The sequence below is a fragment of the Nelusetta ayraudi genome, unplaced genomic scaffold (genome assembly GCF_046127955.1).
Source record: "Nelusetta ayraudi isolate G7.1 ecotype Tasmania unplaced genomic scaffold, CSIRO-AGI_Nayr_v1 ptg000027l, whole genome shotgun sequence".
Classification (NCBI taxonomy): Eukaryota; Metazoa; Chordata; class Actinopteri; order Tetraodontiformes; family Monacanthidae; genus Nelusetta; species Nelusetta ayraudi.
In genome coordinates this window covers 3,464,131-3,491,143 of record NW_027466077.1, presented here as the reverse complement: position 1 = coordinate 3,491,143, position 27,013 = coordinate 3,464,131, and the positions used below count along the sequence as shown (strand labels likewise).

At 46.8% G+C, this 27,013-nt stretch overlaps 2 protein-coding genes across 2 annotated transcripts in view; one reads left to right on the top strand and one right to left on the bottom strand.

The window, feature by feature from the left end:
• cacna2d4a (calcium channel, voltage-dependent, alpha 2/delta subunit 4a) overlaps positions 1–27,013 on the bottom strand; it is a 63,618-nt gene that overhangs the window by 16,442 nt on the left and 20,163 nt on the right. The gene's annotated exons all lie outside the window — the stretch shown is intronic.
• On the top strand, positions 6,644–25,056 carry lrtm2a (leucine rich repeat transmembrane protein 2a). Its single transcript, XM_076030157.1, has 7 exons — positions 6,644–7,634; positions 10,142–10,322; positions 19,265–19,491; positions 20,247–20,372; positions 20,567–20,655; positions 21,051–21,208; positions 22,701–25,056. Exons 2-7 carry the CDS (start codon positions 10,244–10,246, stop codon positions 23,210–23,212), a joined length of 1,191 nt encoding a protein of 396 aa, XP_075886272.1. The 5' UTR covers positions 6,644–7,634; positions 10,142–10,243; the 3' UTR covers positions 23,213–25,056.

Sequence of the window (27,013 nt, the reverse complement as noted above, 5' to 3'; positions counted from 1 at the left end):
ACAGCCACCCAACGGCACAGTAAATTACGGAGCCAGGTCAGGGGGCCGAAGAGAGATAGAGATGAAGGACGAGGCGGAATTGGTTTAGAAGGAGAAGGGGAAGAAAGTGGGAAGCCGGAGCAATTTCGCGTGCGGCAACTTATGATGAATGCAGGGAGACCGCGTTTGAACTCATGTATCATCAATATCACGGGCAACAAATTGGAATTTCATCTTGCCTCCCAGATAACAAATAAAGCCATATTCTTAACTTGCAAGAGGATGACTTTATTAGAAAGGAGAGCCCAGGGTGAAACTGTAGAGAGAGAAAAAAATACTGACAGCCGTCATTTGTTCTCGAGGTGCCTTCCTGTAAAATTTAGAGATCCAAATCGACCATAAAAGTCACTTTGGCAAAAAGGCGCTGGCACGGGCGACACGCCCTAGAGCCAAAAGGCCTCTTTGTCCGAGACGTTGGCCACGAAGAGAAGCGGACGCGTCCCACAGAGGGCTAAAAATAATCGCCCTCACCTCTCTGTGCTCTCTGCCGTTGGAACCCTGAGCTCTTAAAGTTGCATGCTGGGCAAAAGCGAACGGCTCAGCGTGATGTCAACTATCGTTCATCTTGTCGACCTTCGACAGGCAGCATTACCATCAGGTCCTCGAATTTTATGTGGATATCCACCATCCACCACCAGTCAGCCTAATTTATTGATAGAGAGGCGGGGGGAGGAGGGTGACAAAGAAGAAGCTGCAATCAGAAGAACAGGTGTTTGGACAAGCAGCCTCTGATCTTTTCCCTGCAGACGGAGAAGTAAACAGTCAAAGGCGATGCAGTGGAATTGCCCGCCAGTCGGAAATCGTGGGCATCAGTCACTGCAGAAACATTCAGCAACAGGGACTGAAAACAATTAATCAGCAAAGTGCGAACTCCGCGGAGCAGCATTAGTAGAGTTTCTCTGGACAGTTTCGATGCAGACGTGCTTCACCTCGTTACGCCTGGGGGAATCTGCGGGTAATTTCTCAGTCACTGAAACATTTCCTCACTGCGGTGCTCCTGCTACCCTGACCTCCAGACACTGGGAAGGACTAATCAGAGGACTAATTGCCCCCTGGGGAAAACACAAAGGCACATACACACACATGCCAGGACTTTATGTATTACCGTTCTAAAAAACATAGCTCTCTAATGCAGAGCATCGCACCGCAGCATCGCAAAACCAGCAAATAAAGCTTTAATGGCGTGATGTGTTTTTTTTTTTTTAACTGCCACTCCTCCTGTCATTCAAGCCAATCATCATTTCATAACCAGTGATGAGCAGCGTGTCCTATATAGCCAGTACTGGCAGCTGCTACTGGCAGCCCAGACGCATTTCTGTTCCACAGGAAGCGCATTCAGGGCCGGCGAAGCCAGCAAAGCACCCACGTTTGAACGAGAAACCAGGAGGAGTCGTGTTCACGTTGTGCATCCGCATGTCCGTGTGTGTGTGTGTGTGTGTGTGTGTGTGAGTGTGTGTGGTTGGGCTTCTGACCAGTCTTTTATTATTTGGCCTGCGCTCCACTGTGGACCTGGCGACAGACAGTGATGTGTGCAAACGCAGAAAAGGTGCGCATGTAGGTTCTGCTGGCTAGTAAACAGCGAGCCAGATAGTCTGAAACACATCTCCACCGTCCAATGTTTTTTTGTTGTTTTTTTTAATATATTTTTGTCCTAGTATGACCAGCTTGAAAATGTAAGGTGTGGGCGGATGATTATTGTTGTCATCTGATTTGCACATCCCCTCAAAACTAAACATCGTCTTAGTGGGTTCAAATGCTCCTGTTGTTTGTTTTAGTTTTCAACACCGAGTGAATTCCTCTGTCTGTGTGTGTGTGTGTGGGGGAGGGAAGTGATTCACATGATGCCGCGCGTGAAACTAAAACACAAAACATCACTACTCCAAACAGGAGTTTCCTCCATCACAAATAATCCTTAGCTGGGAGCAGATTGCGGAGAAAAGAACTTGGAGCAGATAGCAGAAGAATTTGATTCTGGCCAGAAATTGAATTGAATTAATGTTACTCGCAGTGTGTTTGTTCGAGATGGATTGCTTAAGCCAAGCAGCAGATAGGCTGGGTGGTGGGAGGGGTGTGGGGGGCTGGGCTCGGAGGCTGTTATTGCTTTTATTAGTCTAATGTAATGAATTGTCTTCGACTCAAGTTAAATTGCCTTCACACGACTGCAAGTGCAGCACACCGTGTACTAGCGATGCAGTCCGGTATTATTCCATTAAGAGGCTATTAAAATCCTGCTGCACAAGCGTTTGTAAAATTAATACGGATACATATACATATCATAATCTGTAATTAAAGTGAAAAAAAAAAATGCATCATCTCTTTAGCGGCAGTAAAGCAGCAGCCATCGCTCACAAGCCCTGGTAGCTTCTACCTGGTCTCCTGTCATAAGCCTGAAGCTGATTGGACCAGGAAAACACCAACAACAGAAGGTGAAGAAAACCAAATCAAATAGGAACCTGTCGAGGGCTCCCATTGGCCGGATTTATACATTGAGTCCTATAGAACTGGAAGCAGCAGCTCCAAGATCGGCGCCGCTTACATGTCTTATGTAACTCAGGCAGGCAGATTCCTCCCAGCCACACGCCGTCATACGTGGGGCGGGGGGGCGTCGCGCCACGCAGCCAAATCACTCACATGCTCGTTAGCTGTACAATGCGTGTGTGTGACAGCGAGGATTCAAATCCATGTAATTACATGCCGAGTGCAAACAAACACATGGCGGAAACCACCAGTTCACGGCCAGACTGGTTCTGGAAAATATATCATATGATTGAAAAAACAAAACCAAAACAAAAAACAAAAAAAATCTAATTTACATTTTATTTTGCTATTGATTTGATGAAAAAAGTTAATCAAAAATGAAATTCTTGAATTCCTGAATCCAAAAAATTGTGACAGATGACAGTGAGACGCTCTCACACACCTTCTGACATGTGAGCGCCTCCATCCACGCGCTCCACACACACACACACACACACACACACACACACACACACACACGTGCGCGCGCGGACGCAGACAAAGCCAGCCGTTACAACGGGCCGCCACAGGGGGGAAGGAGGATGGCAATGAAAGCCGCCGAGCGGGGCGAGCAAGAAGCGAGAGCAGAGCGAGAGAGAGAGAGAGAGAGAGAGAGAGAGAGAGAGAGAGAGAGAGAGAGAGAGAGAGAGAGAGAGCAAGTGGGTGGGGTAAAAAGAGAGGGAGGAGAAAAGCCCATGTGGCGGAGGGAGATTCTCATCTTCGCTCGAATCAGCTGATCTCCCTCCTCCTCCTCCCCTCCCCCCCACCCCGCTGCCGCTATCGCTTCCTATCTCCCATCTCCCCCGCCGTCTGCCTCCACGCCAACCTGTCCTCTCTCTCCTTCTATGTCCTCCTCTTCCTCCTCCTCATCCTCCTACCTTTATCTTTCTTTCAACAAACATCCCTCCTCTCACCGTCCTCCCCCTCTTTTTTTTCCCTTCCTTCTCTTTCTCTCTCGCTTGGCTTCCACTCTGCCATATTAACACTCTCTCTGTATTCCACCTCCCTCATCCTCTCCCTGTCACAGTGGGAGAGCTGCAGGCAGACAGAGGCAGCACACACACACACACACACACACACACACACACACACTAATGTTACTATATTTGACAAGACACATACACACACACACACAGATATTCTCCTGCCACATGCACGACTGCACAAACATACGGAAAGAGGGAGGAACAGGAGGTGGGGGCACAAACACGCACGCACGCGTACACACACACACACACACACACACACACACAAACTCACTCGCATGGAGAGACACAGCATAGAGAGAAAGAGAGGGAGCCCTCAAGTGAACATGTGAATAGACGGCACACACACACACACACACACACACACACACACACACACACGCACTCCGACGCGTGCTGAGTGCAGGAATCACAAACATAGCGACACACAGGAGGGCGAGCACACGACGGCAGCAACCCAATGCCTCTCGCTCTTCTCTCTCTCTCCCTCTCTCCCTCCCGCACACACACACACACACACACACACACACACACACGCATTCTCTCCTTCGCTCTCAATTTCACACACACTCGCGCCTCTCGACACACACACACACAAACGCAGGGCAGCGCGCAAGCCAGCGGACAGGACATATCATTCATTTCGGGGATAGATCCGAAGGAAAGGATTAACCATCTCCATCCCTCCGTCGTCCACCGTACGGATCTGATCCTCTCATCCCCTCCTCACCCCCACCCCGGGCTTCTAAGCCTCTCTTCACCTCCTTTTTTTTTATATCTACAATCTCTCGTTCTTTCCCCTACACACAATCCCTCCTTTCTCTCAATTCATTGGCAGCTTGGAGGAGAAGAAGAGGCTGAGCGCCGCCGCGGAGAGAAGGATTATTCTTACATTGTTCGTCTGGATCTTCCAACCTATGGATTCCCTGCGTTTGTATTTCTCTTTTGTTTTGTTGTTCTTTTAAAGCATTTCTTTTAAAATTTTGGGGGATATATATATTTTATTTTTTTTTTTTTTTTTACTGAGGGTGGCTCTGGCCAGAGAGCTGTGAAGCTGTTGCTGCCTCAACACTTGGGTAAAAAAAATAAATAAAGGTAAGCCCTCTCTCTTCGTGCCGTCTTCACACGTACGTAACCCGTCTGAAAACTAACGACACCTCATTTTATTGTCCAACGTAATTTAAAGCGATAACCTTCCACTCAGAATAGACTCCTGAACCAGACGTTTGTATTTTTTTTGTTGCTTTTTTTCATACCACAAACCACTGGGCATTTTTCATGGTGCCAGAGGTGCACGCTCCGAGGTGCTGTTTGCTCAAACTGTCAGCACCCAAATTGTTTAATGGATGGGCACAAGTTGCACAGTGCACATTTACTGAATGTTTTTTTTTTTTTTTTCCTGTGGGGAGGAGGCTCTGCTTTTCTGGAGACAGAGCCTGCAGAGGTGGACAGAGGGCGCATCACCAGTGTATATTTACACACAAGTATGTATTGGAGTATTTTAGGGATAGAAGTGCGCATACAAGAGACGATGTATTCAAGCAACGCAAGCAAGATCAAGCCATAGACAATATAATGTACGACACATTCTAAACTCTGCAACTTAACATCAAGAGTTGCATTGCGCTTTCTTGTGTTTACCAAAACTAGTTCAAACTCAGCCTAACTGGTTAGCATGGCTAACACAGACGTCTCCGTTGTGCCATCACTAAATGTATTATAACTGCAGCGCCTGGTGACTTTAGACAAAGTTTCAGACTCTGCTTCCTGTTTCCAAATCAATGTAGTATTTTTTTTGTACAAAAAACAAATCAAATAGCTTTCATCAAAATGGAGGAATATTGGGGATCACTTGATTTGAACAGCCATAGAACAGGAGAACAATCATGTAACCTGTTTTTTCCCCCTCACAGTATAAATTATGGCAGCAGAATCAAGATAAGAACAGAGCTAGCCATGGCAATGTTTATGACACCAAAATAGTATTAAAGCAGAAGCTCGTGTGCCATCACATTATATTGTATATAATATTTTAATTAATCTTGACAGACAGGTCCAGTTACGTATTTACCCAGGTGCCGACATTGTTGTACTAAGTGTTGGGAGTTTGTTTTTTTTCTTCGCCACCTGCTGCAAAACAATACATGCGAGTTTGGAAAAGGGGCCAAATTAAAATGATTGACTTGCCAGAGCTGCACTGTGATTATACGACAATGTAATGGGTGTGAGGCATTCATTCCACTCTAATGTACGCAGCCTGGGCTCTTGTGCCTCTCTACATTCGACACCAATTAATTGGAAATTGTCTGAATGTCCTTGAAGTAACGCAAGAGCTGTCTCATGCACTTCAAACTGTCACTAGCTTCCTGCGTCGTTGGCTGCTGCTTGACAGCTGAAGACACTCAGCAAATTCCACCATTTTAAATACAGAAAAACCTTTCAATTTTGGGGATTTTTCGTCTTCACAACAGCGCAGTAAAACTTGCCGTGAAAAATAAAATGGCTGATTTGTGACACTAATGTTAAATTCTACTTTTTACAAATCAAGAAAAGGCCAATAGCTAAATTCTCATGTTGTTTTTTAATTTTATTCTGGCTATCCTCTCAAGTATTCAGTCTGTCCAGACCTCACATGTCTGTTTCAGGATCTGTGCACAGGCCGACAACGTGTGAGTGTGTGTGTTTATGTGCAGCATGCGTCTGCATGCCAGCACGGACGTGTAACTATAGATCAGGACATATTTTTGCACCATGCGCCTGTCAGCACATATGTGGCTCCACTTGTCAAGCTATTGGCATCCACTTTGGTGTTTGTGTTAAAGTCTCTCCTCTCCTCTGTGGCGAGGCCTTTAAAAATTCATTTCAGGGAAGCGAGGCTGCCTCCTTCTTCTGTCTGCACGCTGCGCAGACATCGTCCTTGATGCGGGAAAGCCGATCGCGACTGTACTTGTTATTCAAAATTGTACATTTTTTTTCACCCAGCTTTCAACTTAAGTTCAAATAACACAAACAGAGCAAGTGCGCACGAAGGTAGAGCTGGAGGCAGAGGACTGTACAGTGTGCTCATGGCTGCGCTGTCACTCTGCGCTCAGCAACCCCACGTGCACATGCAAATACACGTTCCTTCACACACGGCGAGCCATTCTCTCTTTGCGTGGAGGGAGATCAATTTGGCGGCAAATTGGACAAATTTTTCCATTGATTGGAAGCTCAGCCAATCAAGGATGTAAGGGGGATGATGAATTAAAAAGGTCACGAGTGGCCCAGTTGTGGGAAAAACACTTACAGACAGACAGATGTGCACAAGACAGATATATTTAAGCCGTTCCTTCAGAATCCAGCATAGGCAGGTAGGAAAACTTGTTTACTATCAACAGTATTAGACCATCTGAACCTCTCTTTGCTTGTCAATCATTACTGCCATCATTCTGACCATTCTGGGAGAAAACATGAGCAGCCTGAGCTGACCAACCACAGCTGGTGGTCTTTGCTTGTTATCCGAGTCCCCTAGGGCGAGTTGTTAAATTTGTGAGCCTGCGGAGTATAAATCCGGCTTAAGTGCGGACAGGAAGCAGTTAGCGGGATAAACAGGATGAAAAGAGAGGAGAGGAAGAGGAAGAGGAGATGGGTGAAGAGGAGAAGAGGAAGAAAGAAGAGGAGGTGTTACTTGATTCCGGAGCATGCAGTCTGCTTTGGTATTTACACGTGTGTTTGTGGATTTTGGCTTGCTCCAGTGTCCGGGTCAAACTGGTAAAAAAAGGCTTTCTGGAAATAGCTCGGCACCTATTTAGCATGCTGAGAACTGAGGGCTGAACGGGGAGCTGCGAACTGCAGGGGGAACATTTCCGACACCTGCACCGCTCCGTCTGAAGGCAGTCCCAGCAGCCGTGCACGCTGGGCAGGCAACACTTTTGGCATAGCAATGTGAAGTAACACCAGCCAAAGTTGCCTCGCCCGCGTTTCTGTATCGGCAGAGCAGAACAATAACAGCGGAGTGAGAGCTACAGCACATCCAGACACTGGAACTCAGGGGAAAGGACTTATTTAGACTTATTTTTAGGCCCAGTGTGGAAGATATAGCAGCATCTAGTGGTAAGAAAACAACGTGTTTTCTGATGTCTCATGTGGTGCAATTAAAAAAAAAAAAAAAAAGATTAATTAATGAAAAAAGTGAGTGACTTTTGCTAATTAAAAGCACTTATTATCTATTTTCCCTTGGAAACATTCCAAGTCAGGCCGTTAGGCCATCTTGGAAAGTTAAGCTAAAACATTTAATGGAATAAAATACCAAGAAAGGGTTTCAAATTCAAAGACGGCCTTCTTGCTCCGCTCATCTTCTAGATTTTTCTCCCCCTCCTAATGAAGCTGGCACGCTAACTTAAAAAGAACAACCGGAATTTCCCAGCAGAGCTCGACTAATGTGACTTTAATCACAAGCAGGGAAATCCATCTGCCTAATATCGCCGAAACGTGGCCGTGCTCCTCCATCAAGGAGTGAACGGCGAAGGCGACGGTGGCAGAGGGCAGAGAAGGGGGGGGAGGGGGAGTGGGGGAGAGGGGGACTGGGGGTGGGGGGCAGGCTGTGAGACGAGCTATAGATTTTGTGCAGCATCTGGCACGGCACTAATAGCAATCACGACAGCACAAACACACGAGGCAGCGCGCTCACGCAGCCGCCCGTGCACACAGACCCGCAGTCACGAGCTGCTGAGGGGCATTTAAATGTTCTCCACTTGTTTCTTACTCGGCTCCATATCAGTTTGTGCATGCAAAAGCCTTCATGAAAACCTGTGAAGAAAACGATTTTACGCTGAGAAGAAGAAAATGTTGTCGTACTGACAAAAAGGGAAATGTAGGTGCAACGGAAATGGGAAGTGAGGAAAAACAACATTTCAAATAATGTAAAAATTACTTTTGAATTAAATTTTTGAAAATAATCACCTTCACGTCGCTCAGTCTTCTTCTGCTAAAGCAGTGCACGCCACCTACTGCTCATATCCACCTGTGTGAACACCGAGCAGAATTTCTTTCCGCCTCCTTTTTACCAACTTTAAAACAATCTAAAAAATTCCTGTTAAAAGTTGCATCGTATTTTTAACTGTAAGCCGCTTACCGCTTGTTTTTCCATCTGCGCTCCTCCTGTTTCCCCGCCCCGCCCTCCCGTTCCCACTCACTCACATATAAGCGGTTGTAAATGACGTGCTGACACTCTGCAGATTAATGAGCGGCACTTTTGGAAGCGACTGCACTTCGGGCCCGCGTGAAAACGCGCACTCAAGGGTTGTCTGTCTTCATCTGTATCCATTTGTCACACATCCCTCTTTTCCAGGTTCCCTCCCTGCACACACGCAATCGTCAACCTGAGCCACAGGTGCTCATTTGCATAATCGCCACGCGTGGGTACGAAAAAGTGCTGTGCAATTTGCACGTCGGCAAAGATTGAACTTAACGGGCGAAATGAGCCATGCAGGGGAACAAGTTTTCTTCCTCCAAACAGCAAAACTATAAACAACAGTCTAATGTGATTAGTGGGACGTTTCACACATCGCTGATCAGGCTTTTAATGATGCTTCAGAAGCAGAAAAAATAATAAAAAGTTGGATATTGCGGAAGCCACGCAGCGATTCTTAAAAGTGCAGAGACGTCCCCAGGAGGTGCGAGTCAGTGGTGTGCATCAGTCAGGTGACAAAGCTTTCTGCTGCTGTAATTTGTGCTGAAAAACAACACTGTAACGACTCAGCAGCGACAAGAGGGCTCATCTTTTCATAGCATGGGAGCGATGCTTCATTTAGCCGCTGCACTTGGAGCAGGGCCGTTCCTTCAATACATCTTACAGAATTTACTCGGCGACACTTTCAGTGCGGGAAAGGAAACGATCAAAATCGCAAGCGTGAATAAATCAAGGTGACAAGCTGATCACGGCGGGTTTTCCTCAGGCCTGCCGATTATAGATGCTGCGTTTGAAGCGTTTATCGATTTCTTTTCTTTTCCATTTCTTTGTGAATTACTAGATCATTATTCCTCAAAAAAAAACAACCCTGTTTAACAGTAAATGATCTGCTCGCAACATGTCTGGGACGACTGCAGCGAGCAACATCCAGCGCCAAAAAGCTGACTCAATCTTTTTTTGGGCTTTCCTTCCTAAGCGCGTGCGCTTGTGATTCTCGCCCCCCTTGCTGTTTGTTTTCCCCGTCTACGCCGCTCCTCTTAACTCGTCGCTCTCCTCCTGTGCCATTTCTTTTTGTTTTTGCTTTGCGTCGCTCTCGGCTGTCAGTCTGCGGTGCCAGACAGTCGCAGCCGGTGGTCCGTCTGTGGGAAAAGGCAAACCGATTGTGTGAACTGCCAAAGACACGCATCCATTATTCATGCCTGCGAAATACCAGCCTGTGACGCACGTGCACGTACGCACAGGGGGAAGGGGTGGACGGTGATAACCGTTCTGATGAATGCACGAAGCCTTTTCTCACTTCCACAGCATCCAGCCGGTGTGTCGGCGACACCAAAACAGCCTGAAAATTCTCGTAAGCTACGGTCGGATTCCCTGTCAGTCTCGTCTCATCTGTTTTTTCTGTCTCCGTCTGCTTTTCTCTCCCATTAAGGTGCTCCGGCGCGGACCCTCGCAAACAGGCGCGGGCGGGCCCGATGCCAGCCTCGTAAGCCCCGCCCCCACTCCCTCTGACAGAGGCAGGCGAGGCTGTGTCATGCTCCCGCACGCCCACCCCCCCGGGGCCGCGGCCCTGCTCTCGGCCGGCTCTGCCACCCGCCGCCTGGCCAGACTGGGTGAGTTGGCAACAGGGCAAAAAAGAAGAAGAAGAAACGAAAGAAAAAAGAAAGAGCACAACAAATGGTAAAAAAAAAAAAGAAGGTGTCACTGAAAAGAAGGACGGCTCTGGCCTGCTCCCAGTCAACTCTGCTTCATCTGGCCATCGATCATGGCCGTCCCAACCAGACATGAAGGGATGAACACTGTCTGTTTTGACAGCTGCTAATGTCCTCTGCAAAGACACACACATACACACACGCTCACACACACACACACACACACACACACACACACACACACACACACACACAGTGGAGTGTGAATGCAGGCACTAAGCATGTCGTGGCCACGTGCCAAGTGCTCCCGCCCCAGTCAGATGCCACAGCGTGAGTACAGCCCGCAGTCTGTAGGAACAACAACAGTGGTGGGGGAAGGATGGAGTGAGAGCTGCAGGTTATTTGTGTGCTTTGCCTCCCTCCCCTTTCTTCTTCTTCTGCACATCCTTTTGTGTTCTTTCTCGCCGCAGTCATTCTCCTCTGGGTCTCTTGTTTGCGACTTATTTGTTCTGCTACTTCCTGTACCCCCCCCCCCCCCCCCCCCGCCCTTCCTCCTATTCCCCACCGCTGTCTCGGGGTCGAGAATGAAAAACCCAGCAGAATTCGGGCAGGCGGGGCAAAGTGACGCGTGTCTGTTTCTATGGGAGCGGCCAGATTCAGTTTTTTTTCCAGGAGAGAGATTCCAGACACCTCTTCAGTAAATGGGCGAAACGTGGAGGCTATTTTTCTTCACCCGCCCGACGGGACGCAGGCTTGCTGCGGCATAACGGCAGGAAATAAAACTTTGCAGGGAGTGAGCGAGCAGGGATGTTTGTGTTTCCTGCAGGAGAAGGCTTGGGTTTTTTTTGTTTTTTTTTCCAGAGGTGTCTGGCAACAACACCTCCACAACCCGCAGCAGAAACACGGGGGACACTAAATAACAGGCCAGCACTGTCAGAGCCGCGGCACGTCCTCCAAGTCGATGCGCCTTCCTCCCCGAAACTCTCGGCTCCTTTCGTCTCCCTTACATTCGCACCTTCTCTTTTGTCTTCCCGCCCCGCCCTCGGCCTTTTTCTTCACCCTCCTGTTTAACTGTGCAATAACTTCAGATCAATATAACTGCGTTATCGCGCCAGTCCCCCAACCCCCACATCCCTCCCTCGCTGCGCTTTTCATTTTGCCTTATCGCCATAAATATTACATTAGGGTTATTGCGAGGAACATGAATCAAAAGCATTCTCCCTCAGTCATCAAAATATTCCCTATCAGTCTCAGTGTCTCTCCAGCGCAATTATCTTTCTGGCAAAGGATGTAAGAAAATACTGCCAAAGTGCCCGCTGCCTGTTTTAAATATTCTTTTTTGACACGTAATTCAAATTGCTAAAAATTACTGGGCATTGTCACAACAGATGTTTCCTCAGTGTCTGTTTTTTTTTCTCTCTCTCACTCACAATCTGCGCTGTTATACTTCGAGCACGACGTGCATCGCATCATTTGAAAATGAACTCCGGAAGATCCAGCAAGTGTGGCACATCTTTTAAACTGCAAACTAACGACGGCACGACTGCGACGCTGCAGTCCAAATGAGACAAGAGAGCTATTTGAACTATTTCGTAAATTAGAGCTCTCGAAGCCAGCTTTGAGCCATCACCCATTAAAGTTTGTGCAGACTGCGCACCATGGATGTGCTCAATTGCAGTTCATTGGGAACATGGACTATTATCAATTTAGGTATTATGAGTTTAGCTATTATGCTGTCAAGATAGTGGAATAGATGTTGAACAAAATGGTTTGACAGTAGCTTAAACATACAGAGTATTAATAACCACTAATCAAGCCTTCAAAGCCTTAGAAGCACAAGTGAGGCTTCAAAAAACTGGACCACAAAATAAGATGCATGAAAGTGAAAAGCGGATAAAGTTCGTGCAAGACAAAAGGAAGAGGGTGTGCAAGCGAGAGGGGGTCGTCACGATGGGTAGACACAGTGGAGGGGGTGCTGGATCAAAGAGGATGCGGTGGAGCAGAAGAGCCGGCGAGGAAAAGAGAGATGAGAGATGAGGGGGGGAGAACGGAGTCGTCTACGAGACCATATGGCAGCTCCAGGGTTTCAAAGTCTCTGCAGACTGACTCATCCCACGCTGCGGCTTAGCTGCGTGTGCCGTGTGTGCGCACGCACGAGTGTTTACGCACCTTGCGGCGGTCCCCAAACAAAGCCGGCAGATTAACTGGCCACATCGCTTCTAATGAAAAGAGTGGTGGAGAAAATGACGGAGGGAGGAGAGGGCGAAAGGATTTGGCTTTGAAGGGGGCGCTAAGACGGCGGCCGAGGTTAAAACATTCGGCCTCGGTAACCGCCGCAACGCCGCGATTCTGGTTACGGCTGTAATGTACCGCGAGAGGCGGAGGGGAGGAGGAAGAGGAGGTCAGAACAGAGCTGCCGCCGTGAGCTGGAACCCACTGTTCCAGGCTGAACTTTGCAGTGCTGGAGAGACAAAAGCGTCTCACGAGTAGACATACGAGTGTTTGGAGTGTTTTTTCCTCAGGCAGCAGTGAGGCAAGGTGGTGAAGGGAAGAGGTGACTGCAGTTACTCCCATGACCATTTGGACACCCAGTATCCCTGGCACTGCACTCACTTAGAAAAATCCAGTAGCAGAGCCAAACACACCATACTTTTTTTTTTTTTTTTTTTTTTAATATTGCCACATCCATAATTATGTGCACTGCTTTTGTAGGGCTTTAAAAAAAAAAGAGCTAATATAAAATGCATTAACTGTAAGCGCAGCTCCGATTCAAGTGCATCTATGTATATCTACACTTCGCTAATGCGTGTGTGTGCCGTGCTTGGTTTGGAGTGGCGCCTGATCCCGTCACACGCTGCTACGTTAAAAATAGGAGTCAAATTAATACCCGAATGACAGCTTGTTGACAGCCCCACCAAAGCACTTTGGCAAAGTCAGGCATGTGACAAGTACTTGTTTTAATTATCGTAATAGTTGGAGAGGCGGGCCTCACATGTGCAAATTTAATTCACAAAGGACTTTCAAACGGCAAGGAATTAAAGTCTTATCCCTTTTTGACAGGCGGTGTGTGCCGCATTGATTTTTCCAGGAAACAGAGGCTGTCAGGGGGTGCTGACCCCTGACCTCTGGAGTGGCCTGTGATTGAGGAATTAAAAGTGTTGTTTGCTGCTGTCACTGTGCGGCGGAGGTGACCTCGAGTGCAAAGAGCCGACGGACACAATGCGAATAAACACGCGGTTGTAAACGCTGGCAAAGACGGTTAAAAACTGAAAAACTGTTTGGTATAAAACAGCATCCTGGATCAATACCAACTGCCTGTCTGTCCTTCCACCAGCACCCCGGCATGACTCTCTCCTATTCCGGTCATACGTATGTGGACCCGGCCTTGGAGGCCAAGCGTCTGACACTTTTCTCTGACAAATACTGGACACGCGCAGCCTTGGGAGATGCAATGAAGTGGCCAGGAGAAAACGATTGTAAATTCATCATTATGTGGAAGAATGATGCACGACCGTAAAAAGATGTGAAGGACGGCGTCTCAGTCGGTTAGCCGTGACTGCTCTCCGTCCCCCTCAATCGCCTCCTGGCCTCGCATTACCTGCCAGCCACGCTAATTAATAGATGATATCGGCATAACAATGTCATCAAGTGCGATGCGACGGCCGCAGGTGACGCGAGGCATTTAAGCGAAGGGGGTGAAACTAGGAGCCTCGTCACCGCCCATTTGCCGCTACCCATTTTTCCCCGTTTTTTTTTTTTTCTTTACCTTATCGCGACAGCATCCGCCGTGCGAGGTTTGGACAAGGGAGACAGAGGGAGAGAGCGGAGATAGGGAAGAAGTGGATGAGGGCACCGGAGTAAACAGAGGAGGGGGTAAGCGCAAAATAGAAAAAAATATTGGAAGTAATCCCTCAGGGCCTGAGGAAGTACTAAAAAAACACACTCTGCAGCCCTCCCCGACTCCACTGTCAGCAGGAGCGCAGGCTAAACCCTCCGTTTCCTCTCTTTCTTATCCTCACCTGCTCGCATCTCGGTGCATTTAAGCGCGCACGCGTGCTGTTGGCGTGCGTGTGTGTGAGTCAGCACGTTGTGTACATCTCTAAAAAAGGCAAACAGGGAGGCTGAGAGACAATGTGGGTTAAAGAGGATAATGCTCACTGGAAACCACAAAAACTTTCCTCCCAACGTGCCCGTCACAACCTTGTTTTTAATTTAAATGTCGTCGACGGAACCTGGTTGCTACGGTAACAAAGCATTACCTTGCCCTTGTTGTAATAACGCGGCGCCACTGCCGGGGCCTTGATATTACTTTGCGTAATCGTTTTTTTTTTTTGTTGCCTCTCATATGGAGTCTTAGAGAGAAAAAAAGACTGCATATAGAAAGATGTTGCAGCTCATTCAAATGCGCACACACACAAACACACACAAGCAGGCAGACTGGCTGGCTGTTTTCCATCTGCTGACTAAATGAGGTCTCGGGTAACAGCGGAGATCAAGCATTGTAATGACCCTCCTCCTCCTCCTGCTCCCCCTCAGACAAATTATGCACACACGGCAGCGCCGAACAGGTTTAGCAGCAAGCAGAGGTGGGAAAACACTTGACAGCCACGATGTTATGCATTTAAAAGCAGCTCTTTGTTTTTCACAAAAAGGTTAAGTGTCCCAAAGGAACCTGCTGATTTAGCCCTCTGTTTACAGCCTCCTACAGAAACACTCGGCTGGTATTTTCGTGCTAAAACAGATGTTTTTCTTGTATCTTGCACAAGTTTAAGATGGGAGAAAAAAACAAGAAGGCCGCTAGGAGGTCTTATATCCAAAAAGTGCTTTTTTGCACACATTTTCAGAAAAGTGGAGCAAAAACTTGAAGGGAATAGGAAGTGAAGGACCGGCTTCACTCTAATTACGGCATCATATGGGACTTTTAACTTTACCACAGCTAACACAGGGGTCCTTATGTTCAATGAGGTCTAATCACACGCTACACCAGTTAATGGACCCGATGTCAGAGGAGTCAAATCTTAAGTTCGGCTTCTCTGCAGCGGCAGGACTGATGTGGGTCAGACCCCCGCACGGAGGATCTCACTAAGCATTAAAGAGTTATTAAACAGAGGCGAGCGAGCGCACCACACAGAGGACAGCTGGTCCTTCTGGTAATAGGATCGCGGTGATTGTGTAGATCGCATGGAAAAAAAGCTTGCCACCCGCTGGTAACATGCAGCAGTGCTCAGTTAGCTCACGGGAACGCCGGCCATGACATCATTGCCGGGTTCTGGTGTCACCCAGAGGCCCCTGGATATAAGCTTACAGACAGCTGAAGCCACAGGGTTGTTGGGACGCCGTCGTCTAGGAGACGCTGTCAAACATCACCCACCGTGGTCACAGGTGCCAAATAAGTCAGATGTCACCGGAGAAGATATTGCTTGGAAAGAATTTTAAAAAACTGAAAAGTGTGAGAATCACGCAGGTGCAGTGGCAAAAACTGAAAGACAACCACATGTACCTGTTGTGTGTGTGACGATAGCTGATGATTATGTTCCATTTGAAAGTAGAAAGACCACAAGAGAATCGATTGATTCAACATTTTCTATCACAATCCTGCTTGTTCGCCAGCTGCTTTGACCATAAATCTTTTACAAACTGTCATATCTGACGAGTGGATGAGGGCGGGCGGTGCCTTATGGGCACTGCAGTGGTTCGACTTACTTCTGTAGTCTTGCCTCAATCAAGCAGGAACATGGTGTTGCATTTTAATGCCTGTCTCAGTTTGTTTCCCATCTCTGAGACCATTTGCCAGCATACATTTGCCAAAAATGTCAGCACTTTTTTTTTAACAGCAAGTGTTTGAGGGGAATTCTTATAAAAGATTTAGTCTGTTGGAGTCTGTTTGGACTGAATTAAACTGCAAAGAGCCACTCCAGCACATTTTGCGACTGGGCTTCCCTTTCTTCCCAGCACTGTGGCTGAATTACTTTTCCTTCTGGCTTTTTTTTTTTTTTTGCCAGGCAGGAAACTGCAGGGCTACTGTGGACCGGGTAGCGGCTAAAATAAGACGAAAAACACAGCGAGCACCTCCTCCGTAAGAGAGGCTAAAAAAGCCGCTCATAAATGTTGGACGATGGGCCTCAGCGCTGAGGGGATGGATGAGTGGGACTCGCACGTAGTTGTACAGTAAGAGAAAAGGACAGGAGAGGAGAGGACAAGGGGAGTGTGGGAATACCGCTGTTATGGTCTCCCACAGCACAAAATGTGAGACATGAATGGTGCACTGGGATGACTGCACTCTCCAACATGAAATCATTTGAGTGAGAGGAGCAGGGGGAAAAGAAAAAAAACCTGGGCTTGGCTCTCCTGCACGCTGCTGCAGTTGTGTAACCGTGCTTCCACCTCCGGGCCATTGTCCTCACAAATCTCCTTTTGTGAAGCAAAAGCACCTTTTTTTTTTTTTTTAACCGCTAATAAGAAATTTGCAGCCACGGCGCAGAGCGAGCATCCTTCCAGAATCCAAAAAATAAGCCGCTTCACTCAAAGATTGGCCCTCTCACTACAAAGTGAGGCTCAGCTCAGGACGCTTCAGGATACTCCAAAATCTCTTCTCCTCCTCCTGCTATTTTTGAAGTGCACTTCATTTTCCGAGAGATTAGGATTATGTGACGGGATGTGAACAGGGGAGACGTGGCACAGCATTGATCTTTTCTCCCGGCCGTGGGCTGCGCTCCACTTCGACATTTTTTACTTTCAGAATGCAAAATGAGGCGGTGGCGTGTTCTGAGGGAGGTCGTGTCCTGTCTGCCAGGTAAAAAGTTTCTATTTTTTGACTGCCATTTGTGCGTGTGCACCTAGAAGGGCACAACACACTTAATAGGGTTTTTACAAAAGTGCTGCATGGTGCAATTATTTCACGGTGTTGGCTTGGCAAGACATGTGAAAGATGACTGACTTATAAGTGCCTCATCTTCATTTCTTCAGGGGTTTTTTTCTTTCTTAACACAGACTCAGGTGGAGCAGACTTACACTAATGAACACACCAGAAACTCCAGAAAACATTAGGTTTTAAAGCCCAATGAAAAAATGCTGGTTTTTAGTTTACTGCTGAAACTCTATGGCACAAATACCTATTTCTTGTTATTGACAACCTAGAGACACATTATACTGATATCAAACATTGGCAAAGTGGATTTATTTATATATTTTTTGCAAAATCTCATTACAAGTTCTTATGTGAATTTAAAACAAAATGCCTGTTCTTTAATCTGGAACTATAACATATCCTCTGGATTATCCTTCAGCGGGCAGCGTTTCAAATCTCATATCAGCGATGAGGCACGGTGGCCTGCAGCGAAGGCCAGTTATTGTAGAAGGATGATATGACTCTCATTATGCAATCGCTCAAATGTGAAAGATATTCACAGCGTTTCTTTTTATCAATTTCTCTCGAATATCGCCCTGAGTTCTGGGCAGTAAAGGGTTGTTTCCCAGAGTTTCATCACGCTTTTGCACCAGACGGCCAATGTGCGCGGTGTAAAGGGAATTAATGCGATTGGGCAGGAAGGAGAGAGAAAACGAGAGCGAAAACACATCCGCAGCCAAACAGATGGACTTGCACAAAGAGCGAAGGCACAACAACCAGGGAGTGGGTGAGACGTGGCGTGACAAAAGGCAATCGCATGCTGAGAAATGGATGCTAATTATATGCAGATGATGCAAGAGATAAAATCTGCTGGTGAGGCAGGCAGCCTTGTCAGGGAGGTGAAAAGTGCTGCGTCTGTGTCTGGAGTAGAGACAGAGTAGTTTTCTTAATATCACGCTTTGGTGGTGCTTTACACACACACACACACACACACACACACACACACACACGCACAAAAAGTGCGTTCCCATAAACACACACATATGCACACAGAGATAAAGCGCAAGTCGCCTTGATAAGCCATTGGACGGAAACAAAGTCAGCCACTGTAACAAGACACTGAGGGAATACAGAGCAGCACTAAGAAAGGGAATGGGAAAGATAAAGAGCCTCAAGTGGGGGACAGAAAATTATAGAGTCAAGAGAATCACACGCAGACAAGAGCGGACGGAAAAACACATGCAGGAAAATATGAGGAGCGGCCACAGGAATGGACTTCAGAGAGCAGATTAGTTGGCACGAGATTTCGAAGCAAATAAAGTCTGAAAATATAATACCAAGAATAACGACAAAATAGGCAAATAAAAGATTAATATTGGAAAGTTGGAAGGCAGCTGCGGCCACAGGTTTGTTCGAAAAACAACAGTAGAGAAATCCCAAAAAGGGGTAAATGAGTGAAAATGATCAAATAACTGCAGTCAGCCAGAACAAAATGTGCTGATAGTAAAAGTAAAATGTGGGGATTTCCGTGTCACACACACAAACACACGCACATGCACACACACACACACACACACACACACACACACACACACACAGACACACACAGACACACACATAATTGTAAACACAAAACACTGAGATCCATTTTCTTCTATTTAAAAGAAGATTTGGTTTTTGTGACTCTGCAGAATCAGACCGCCGATGTGTTTCAGGCTCTGGAGGGATTTCTTTGCAGAGAATGTGACTAATCTTTTCCAAAATGCTTGAGCCAAGCAAAGATGATCACTTGTGATTGCACAGCCAATCGCTGCGTCTGACCTCCGTGTGGTTACTGGGAATGGGGCCCCAAATGGAAATATACAGTTTTTCCAGCTTTGAGACGTGGCCATAGGAAGGTCATTCTTCCAATCTAAGCTGCTAAGACTGTTGAAGCCAGTGAGGTCTTGTTCTGCTGCTTAAGAAATTAAATTAATTGATAAAATTACCCATTAGTCAATAAAAAAAATTCTGTCATCTTGATTATTCTGATTCCTCCCTCTCTTTCGCCCTGCAGCGTTTCTCTGCGTCCTCTGCCTCACGCCGGCGCTGCTGCCGGCTGCCCTCTCCTGCCCGCCCCCCTGCCTCTGTTACTTGGACGGCCTGGTGGACTGCGGGGGCCGGGGTCTCTCCTCCCTGCCTCCCCTTCACCTCCTGCCTCCGGGGAGCCACTCCCTGGTGATGGCCAACAACAAGCTGGCCTCGCTGGGAGCCTCGGCCTTCTCCAACTTCTCCACCTTGGAGGTACGTCTGCAGACGCAAAACTCTTTAGAGTTTTCACTGTCTTGTACTCGTCGCAGTGTTGTTGTTGTTTGTACAGCTGTGCCTCGCTGACCTTCCACACTGCATGTCAGCTCTGCAACTGTGAGAGGCGATACTTTGTGGTAAACCTCATATTGAGTAAACCAGCTACCTCTGTTCTAAGTCTGGAAAGTTTGGAAAGGTTCATGTTTTCTTTTTCAAGCTTGAGGGCGAAAAACACATGAATGCTGGCAGCTAAAATGACCCAATAGGTTTATTATATAAACTTCCATCACTTACAGCCAGTGGCTGCTATTTCATGACAGTCAGCGTTTAAATCACAGTTCCTGCACACCAGGGAAAATGGATCAGGTCAATTTACTGTGTAGCTGATGTGAGCTGATCATTTTCTCTGTCACTGTACACGTTTCAAGGCCTAATTTATCTCAACTTCCCTGATTGGCTACTTTCTGGAACACTGCAGAGCGTCTATTTCACATCCAACCTGTAACACACTCAACAATGAGTTACTCGACTAGAGTAAGAAAAAGGGAGTAAAATCGGCCCTGATTCATCCACTCTCCTTTATAAAATCTTTTGTTTCTACATTTGTTTTATTTAATTCACTTATAAGTTTCTGTCGAACTGAAATCCCCATTAAAGAGGGCTGGATTAGTAGTTACAGTGTAAATAATTGCACAAGAACATGAGGGGGTATATGTCATTTTTGCGTGTGTGTGTGTGTGTGTGTGTTCAAGGCTCTGGACCTCTCGAACAACTATCTGGATAATTTACCAGCGGGATTATTCAGAGACTTGTCCAACCTGACCAGACTGACTCTGCACAACAATTCACTGACAGTCATGGACAGAGAACTCTTCCAGGTAGGGCCACACGGCAGCAAAACAGACTACACGGCACAGTCGCTTTCAATGCTCAATATATTTCAATATAGCCGTCTCTGCCGTGCCTCTTGACTTATCAGCACGGCAGGAAGTTAAATCCTCAGGAGTAGCTTGTCTCGTGGCGCCCAATAAAGCCGCATCAGTCCGACGAGTTTGCTTTGACATTTCCACAGGGTTTAGGGGGCCTTCAGAGTCTAGATCTGTCCCTCAACGGTCTGTCCTCAGTTCCTCTGGGCCTCCTGGATGAGCTACAAAATCTCAGGTACATGTCGAGGAATACTCATGTTTTTCTTTCTCAAGAAAAACAGTCGGTGAATGGTTTTAATAACAGAGAGCAAGAATCTTGAAAACCTATTTCAGTGTTTACCACAGAGCTGACAAAAGGGTTTGCAGGGACTTCATTCCTTAGAAATAACATTCTGCAAAATTAATAAACATTGCAACAGTACCCTATACAACAACATAAAATTCCATTCCATTATTTCGTAATGGAATTTTACAATACGAGATTGAGCATATCACATCAACACAATTAGAAAGAATTTGACTGGCCATAACATTGGCCTCTTTGCCCAATCCATCATAATCACGGCCCCTCAAGGGTAAGGCCACGTCCCCTCCCCGTGATAAATGACTTCCATTCCGCCCGCTTCATAGGTGGCTGTCTCTAGCGGGGAACAGGCTGCACGGCTTGGAAAGGGCAGCGTTCGAGCCGCTTGCCAACCTACAGCACCTGGAACTGGGACACAACCCCTGGGAGTGCGACTGCAACCTCCGCGATTTCAAGCACTGGATGGAGTGGCTGCTGTACCGAGGTGAGCGTCCGCTTTGGGCAGACGTCGGCGTCTCGGCGACGCGTCGGGACAAGAGGGCGGGAGGATGTGGGGACAGCTGGGGGGCATTCCCCCTTGGAGAGAGCTCATTTGTGTCTGTTTTTCGATGCGCATTACCATGTCTGACATGCTTGTTAGATCAGCGGCTACGGTTGCTAAATTATCAGATAAGCACAGCTGTTCCCCGCTATCCCTTCAAGTGTAAAATTCTACATTCACCTCGGCGCCCCGGGGCCCCGAATGCTCCACAAATGGAACGTCTCTCCGTTTTTTTTTTCTGCTTTGCAACTAACTCCCTTCTTTGCCACATCCTGTTACAGCCTGCTGAGCTCCACTTTGTGAACGTAACGCCAAGGCCAACAACAACATCACAAATCAATACCTTGGTCCAAGCACAGTACCTTGTGTGTGGCGCATACTAACACCTTAGCAGTGTTGTCCCAAATTGGGCATGAACATTTTTAAAATGTTAGAGTAATGTTTTTACCGTCATGTCTTCATTCAGTGTTTAACAGCCAATAGAAAATCGGAGGTGACAACAATAAAGATGGCAAAGATAATATTTTATCAGACACAAAGTCAAGATACAACGTGATTCTGGTGGTACCATAAGCGACAAGTACATTGGTGAGCTTCAAATATCCCAATAAAATTCCACTACATCTCAACTCTGGTGTTTGTTGGAGGTGTGAAGACTCTACCATAGTCTTCACACCATCAAAACTGCAGAGACTTTTTTTTTTCTAGTTTAACAGCAAAGGGTCAGTGCAGCACAAAGTGGAGATGATGTGCAATGCAGAGTTGTTGTTGGGTTCCGTCTCCTGCAAACCACTTCAAACGCGCACAGCTGAGACGTTCACTCGTTCGGGCGCGTGAGCTCAGTTTGAGGTGGAGTCTTTTGTCACATGTAAAGGGCTTAATTCCATGGGTTATTTTTTTTCTCCCATCTGATAGGACTTCTCAATTCTTCTCCTCCATTATCTTATTGATTCCGTTGGCAAAGGCGCAGATCAATGGCTTTGTAAGACACAATATTGAGAGGGAATGACAGCAGCAAAGGGACGCTAACAAAGTACAGAGCCCGAACCTCCGCCTACCCCCACTCTTCCACCGTCGCGCCGCCTGTGGGAATTAGTGACTCAGATATTACCCTCTCTTCCACACACACGCACGCACGCACACACACACACACACACACACACTCTCTCTCTGCTCAAGCTTGGCATGTCATCTAATGAATTATAGAAAGGCTTAGTTGAGGCTATCTCCAACTTAGCGTTGAGGGCACGACAAACTCTGTGTGAGCGTTAAGTGATGTATGACTCATCCGAGTGTTGGTTCAACCGCCTCCCCCTCTCCCACTTCTCTGTCTTCTTCCCTCTCACATTTTACAGGCAATTTTTTTTTTGTTCCACAAATGGCCTCCTCGCGTCCTCCTGTCAATTTACATCTTCTCCCCCTCTCTCGCCGCCAGGGGGTAAGGTCGACGCCGTGGAGTGCACGCTACCCAAGGACCTGCGTGGGCGGGACATCCGCGGCGTGCCAGTGGAAATGTTCAACTACTGCCTCCAACTAGAGGACGAGAACGGGGGAGGCGAGGCCTCGCGATCCGGACAGGGGGGCGGGGCTCCCTGCAGCAGGAACGCTCTCGGCCCCGGCGGGGCCACGCCGGCGTCCGACAAGAGCGGCGGCGGGGACGACACGGGAGTAGCAGGAGGAGGAGGGGGCGGGGATGCTCCGACTGATTGCGTCCGTGCCCGCTATCGACCGGTGAGCGTGCGCCGAGCCATCGGCACGGTGGTGATTGCCGGCGTGGTGTGCGGCATCGTGTGCATCATGATGGTGGCGGCGGCGGCTTACGGCTGCATCTACGCCTCGCTGATGGCCAAGTACCAGAGGGAGCTGAAGAAGAGGCAGCCGCTGATGGGAGACGGGGAGGCCGATGGAGAGGACAGGGAGGACAAACAGATCTCCTCTGTGGCCTAGAAGAGCGTCGGTACAGGGCAGGGCAGGGCAGGGCAGGGTCGCCACGTCGACGGGCGAAGGTCTGCGGAACGTTTAAAGGGCTCAAGGAGGAGAGCGGAGGAGCTCGTCTTATGCACGCCGTCGCCGTCATACATCTCCCTCTGCCTCTTAAAGTGACACCTTCTTCTCCCACTTTTTGTCTTCCTTTTCTAGGTCCGACATCTATTTTTAGCCGTCTTTCTCTCTCTGTCCCACTCTCCAACACACAAAATACACACATATCGTACTTTATCTGTTCCCTGGCTTCTCTCTCCCCTCCATCCTGAGGCGCTCTGCACTGCAGCATTCCTCCAACGCGCCTACCGGCCACCTACTGTTGCTCTTGGCTGCGGATGGATTTAGCCATTAGAACGGCAAAGAGGGAAGCGCCGCAGTGCTCTCTAATGTGAAACATATCACCGGAGCTTTTACAGGACTCTCTTGGAAAAGGCTCTGACAGTGTTCCTGGACTGCATCTTCATGGCTTCACAGTATATATGTTGACAACGGTGACAAAATGTTGGGTGTAAGACTTTGGTTTGTTCGCGTCTGTCTCCATCTATCCAAAGACAATAGCTCCTCTCAACAGGACCCTAGCCCAGATCCCTGCACCCTCCTCTGACCAAAAGCTCCACTGAGACATGGACACCTCGGAACTAAAAGCCTCCCAAGCACTTTCTAAAAAGAATAATAACAACAGTAATAAAATACGTATTTGTGATGCATAACATTCAGAGTTAAAGGAACAAAATGCACACAGTCTGACCTATGCTGGTACTAAAAAGGGGACGCTTACGACAGAAAAGGAACCCGTTTTTCTCTCGCTCTCTGGACTGGGTCTTTGTTTCCCTGGACTTTCACGGGAACAACAACATGCTTGTCGCAGCAGATGAAATCTTATCAATTTTAATAGGAATCAACCTATTACAACTGGAATTATTGTATCTGTCACTTTTTCAAGAGTCCCAGACATCATATTAGTCTGATGCTTGTTTAAAGGTGATGTCTGGAATGAAAGGTCAAGCTATTTATTTATTTTTTTAATAATGTGTTGGAATATTTGCCTGCACGGCTGGTTCAGAATTGTATTCCTGAGGGTTTTAATGAACATGGACTCACTTCAAAGAAAACACTCTTCATTCAAAGCCTATTTTCAGACTGATATCACCTCTCAGAGGTGACTGTTTGCTACTATGGCATGGAAAAGTATTATCTCAGAGAACCCTGTCTCCTCGCAAGGACTGCCAAATCTCATCCAAGGACTAAAACTTTAGACTCCTGCACTTTATCTCCTTAATCAGATCGGATCCCCTCTGGCTTTCCTTTCTCTTGTGCCCCCTCCTTTTTCTTTCTAAAATGGACGGTTTGCCCCGAAGGGATTATAACGAACAAGGGATTAAACAAAAAAGACGCTGCTATTTTTCGCCCCTCCTCCCCGTTGTCACTTAATCTCTGCATCCGTCTCTCCAGCCAGTGCTATTTAGGGAAAGTTTTTCACGCTCGCTCCCATCGCCCTTGAAGGTCAGCAATATGCAATGGAATATGCACCAGCAGGGCATAATCATTTTAACACTACCCTTTGTTTCCCGAAACTTAATAACTCCATCATTGTTTGAGCAGGTTTGGTTTTGATTGGCACTCTTGGTGCAATCATGACAAAGTCACAACTTGGTTTCCGTGGCAGTTACCCCAACCTAACTGACATTTGAGTTAGCTGTCACATTTCACAACGATTGCAAAAACATGGCATTCATTGCATATTGCTTCCCTCCACTTTTGCTCCCCTTCAGTGTTTCAAATGGCCTGAATAAAACATATTAAATGTATATCTTATATCTGGTTATGGTGCAGATGAGTATAAGTCTCAAATACGGTGTGATGGCCCAGCGATCATGTACGTTTGTTTAGTTTTTTTAGTTTTTTTTTTCATGTATGCAGTTATAGTTTTCTGTATCTGGTCAATAATGTCCGTCTCGTTGTGTTAATGAGTCAGTGTTTTGTCTCGTTTTAGGTTTTAAATTCCTCTGCGGTGTTTGTTTTATTCGTCGTGTTCATTGACTTGTGTTCTGTAGTTAAGTGGAGTTCCGACAAGAAGCAAAGACAGAGTTTGGCCATTAAGTGTAAAAAGGGCTGTGTTTTCATGTTTGTCCCCTTTCGAAAAAGGGAAATATTGCCACAGTTAGTTCCTCTAAAAAGTTCTCATTGTGAAGTTTATCGAAAAGTAAAAAAGGGCATTAACATTTATAGAGTGCCTAACAGGAGAGAAGATCACATAGAGGTTGTCTAATTATTTGGTGTCAAATAATCCAAAGTATCAGTGTCATAAAATGAACCAATCAGAAACATTAACTCAAGTGGAAACATTAGACAGAGAAATGTATGCTTTTCTAACCTTAATTTCTCAGATTTTGGTGCATACCCACAGTTTATTTTTGACCTCTCACATCTGAACATAGGCATATGCATATTTTTTTAAAGTTTCAAGAATTTAAAGCCATGAAACTAAAACATGGAAATTAAAGTAGTTGCAAAGGCGAAAATGGCTAAACTCTGTCTGTAAGTGTAGAAATGTTGTCCTTTCACTTCCTGGTCTGCAGCTCTTGTGTTGGTGGTAGCTAAGTATCTTAGCTTGCTGAAACCTGTTCCTATAGCCTGTGCGTGTGTGTGTGTGTGTGTGTGTGTGTGTGTGTGTGTGTGTGTGTGTAAAAAACAATAAATTCTAGTTTGCTATGTAAATCTACAGGAGCCGTGATGACTGAGGCACTCAAAAGAGAACAACACCACCCAGAATCCAGCGGTGTGTGGTAGCATTTCTATGGGGTTGAGGCTACATGACAACATGATAAACGAAGGATGTTCTCATCCAATACGCATTGTTATGAATAATTAAAAAAAACAACCAACAACCAAAAATATCCCATTTGAACCATTGGCAGGCTTTGAAAGACTATACAAAACCATGATGAATTTAAAAAAAAAAATGCAGGAAACTGGGTGGAAAATACCTGCCTAGACATTCAAACAAAACAAAGCCTGACATAATTTATGCATACAAGTTGAGTAGAAATTCCATTTTTGGAGACACATACACGCAAAAATATGCAAGAGATGCACTAAAGGCAGACAAGTGGAGTGGGGCTGAAGCGGAGGATCAAATGAAATGAAAACAACGGTGTCTCTACATTCCATGTATTTTCCTTTTTTCCCTCTTCTATGACATCCGTCTCCTTTAACCTTTCTCTGTTTCTCATCTCCTTTCCCCTTCATCTCATATTGTCTCCTTTTATCTTCCCCTTTTCCCGTGTCTCTATCGCCGCCTCCCCTCCTATCATATTTTTAATCTTTCCACCTTCCTCTGTCTCCTTTTTGTTCCGTCACTCCTGTGCCTTCTCACCTCCTGCTCTGCTCTCGTGTTTTGGTCTCTATTCCCTGCTGCCTCGCCTCTTCTTTTATGCCTGACATCCTCTCCCTATGCTTTATTCCTCAGCCACACTGACTCAGTGTTTTATTTATTTACCTTTTTATCTCCCCCTCTTCCACTCTGCCTCTCTGTTAGCAGACGTATTAGGTTTATTTACATACAGCCTGTCACTTCTGCCATGGAGATATACTAATCCGCCGCTGAGCCTTGTAACAGTATAAACACAGTCACTGCTGACTGACTGTGGATCTGCCCCTTAAAAACCAAATCCGTGGGTCTCGTCACCGGAGAAGAAAATGCATCTGCCACCACATCAGCATTCAAGCTGAGCACAAATGCAAAAAGGCCACTGAGGAGAAAAC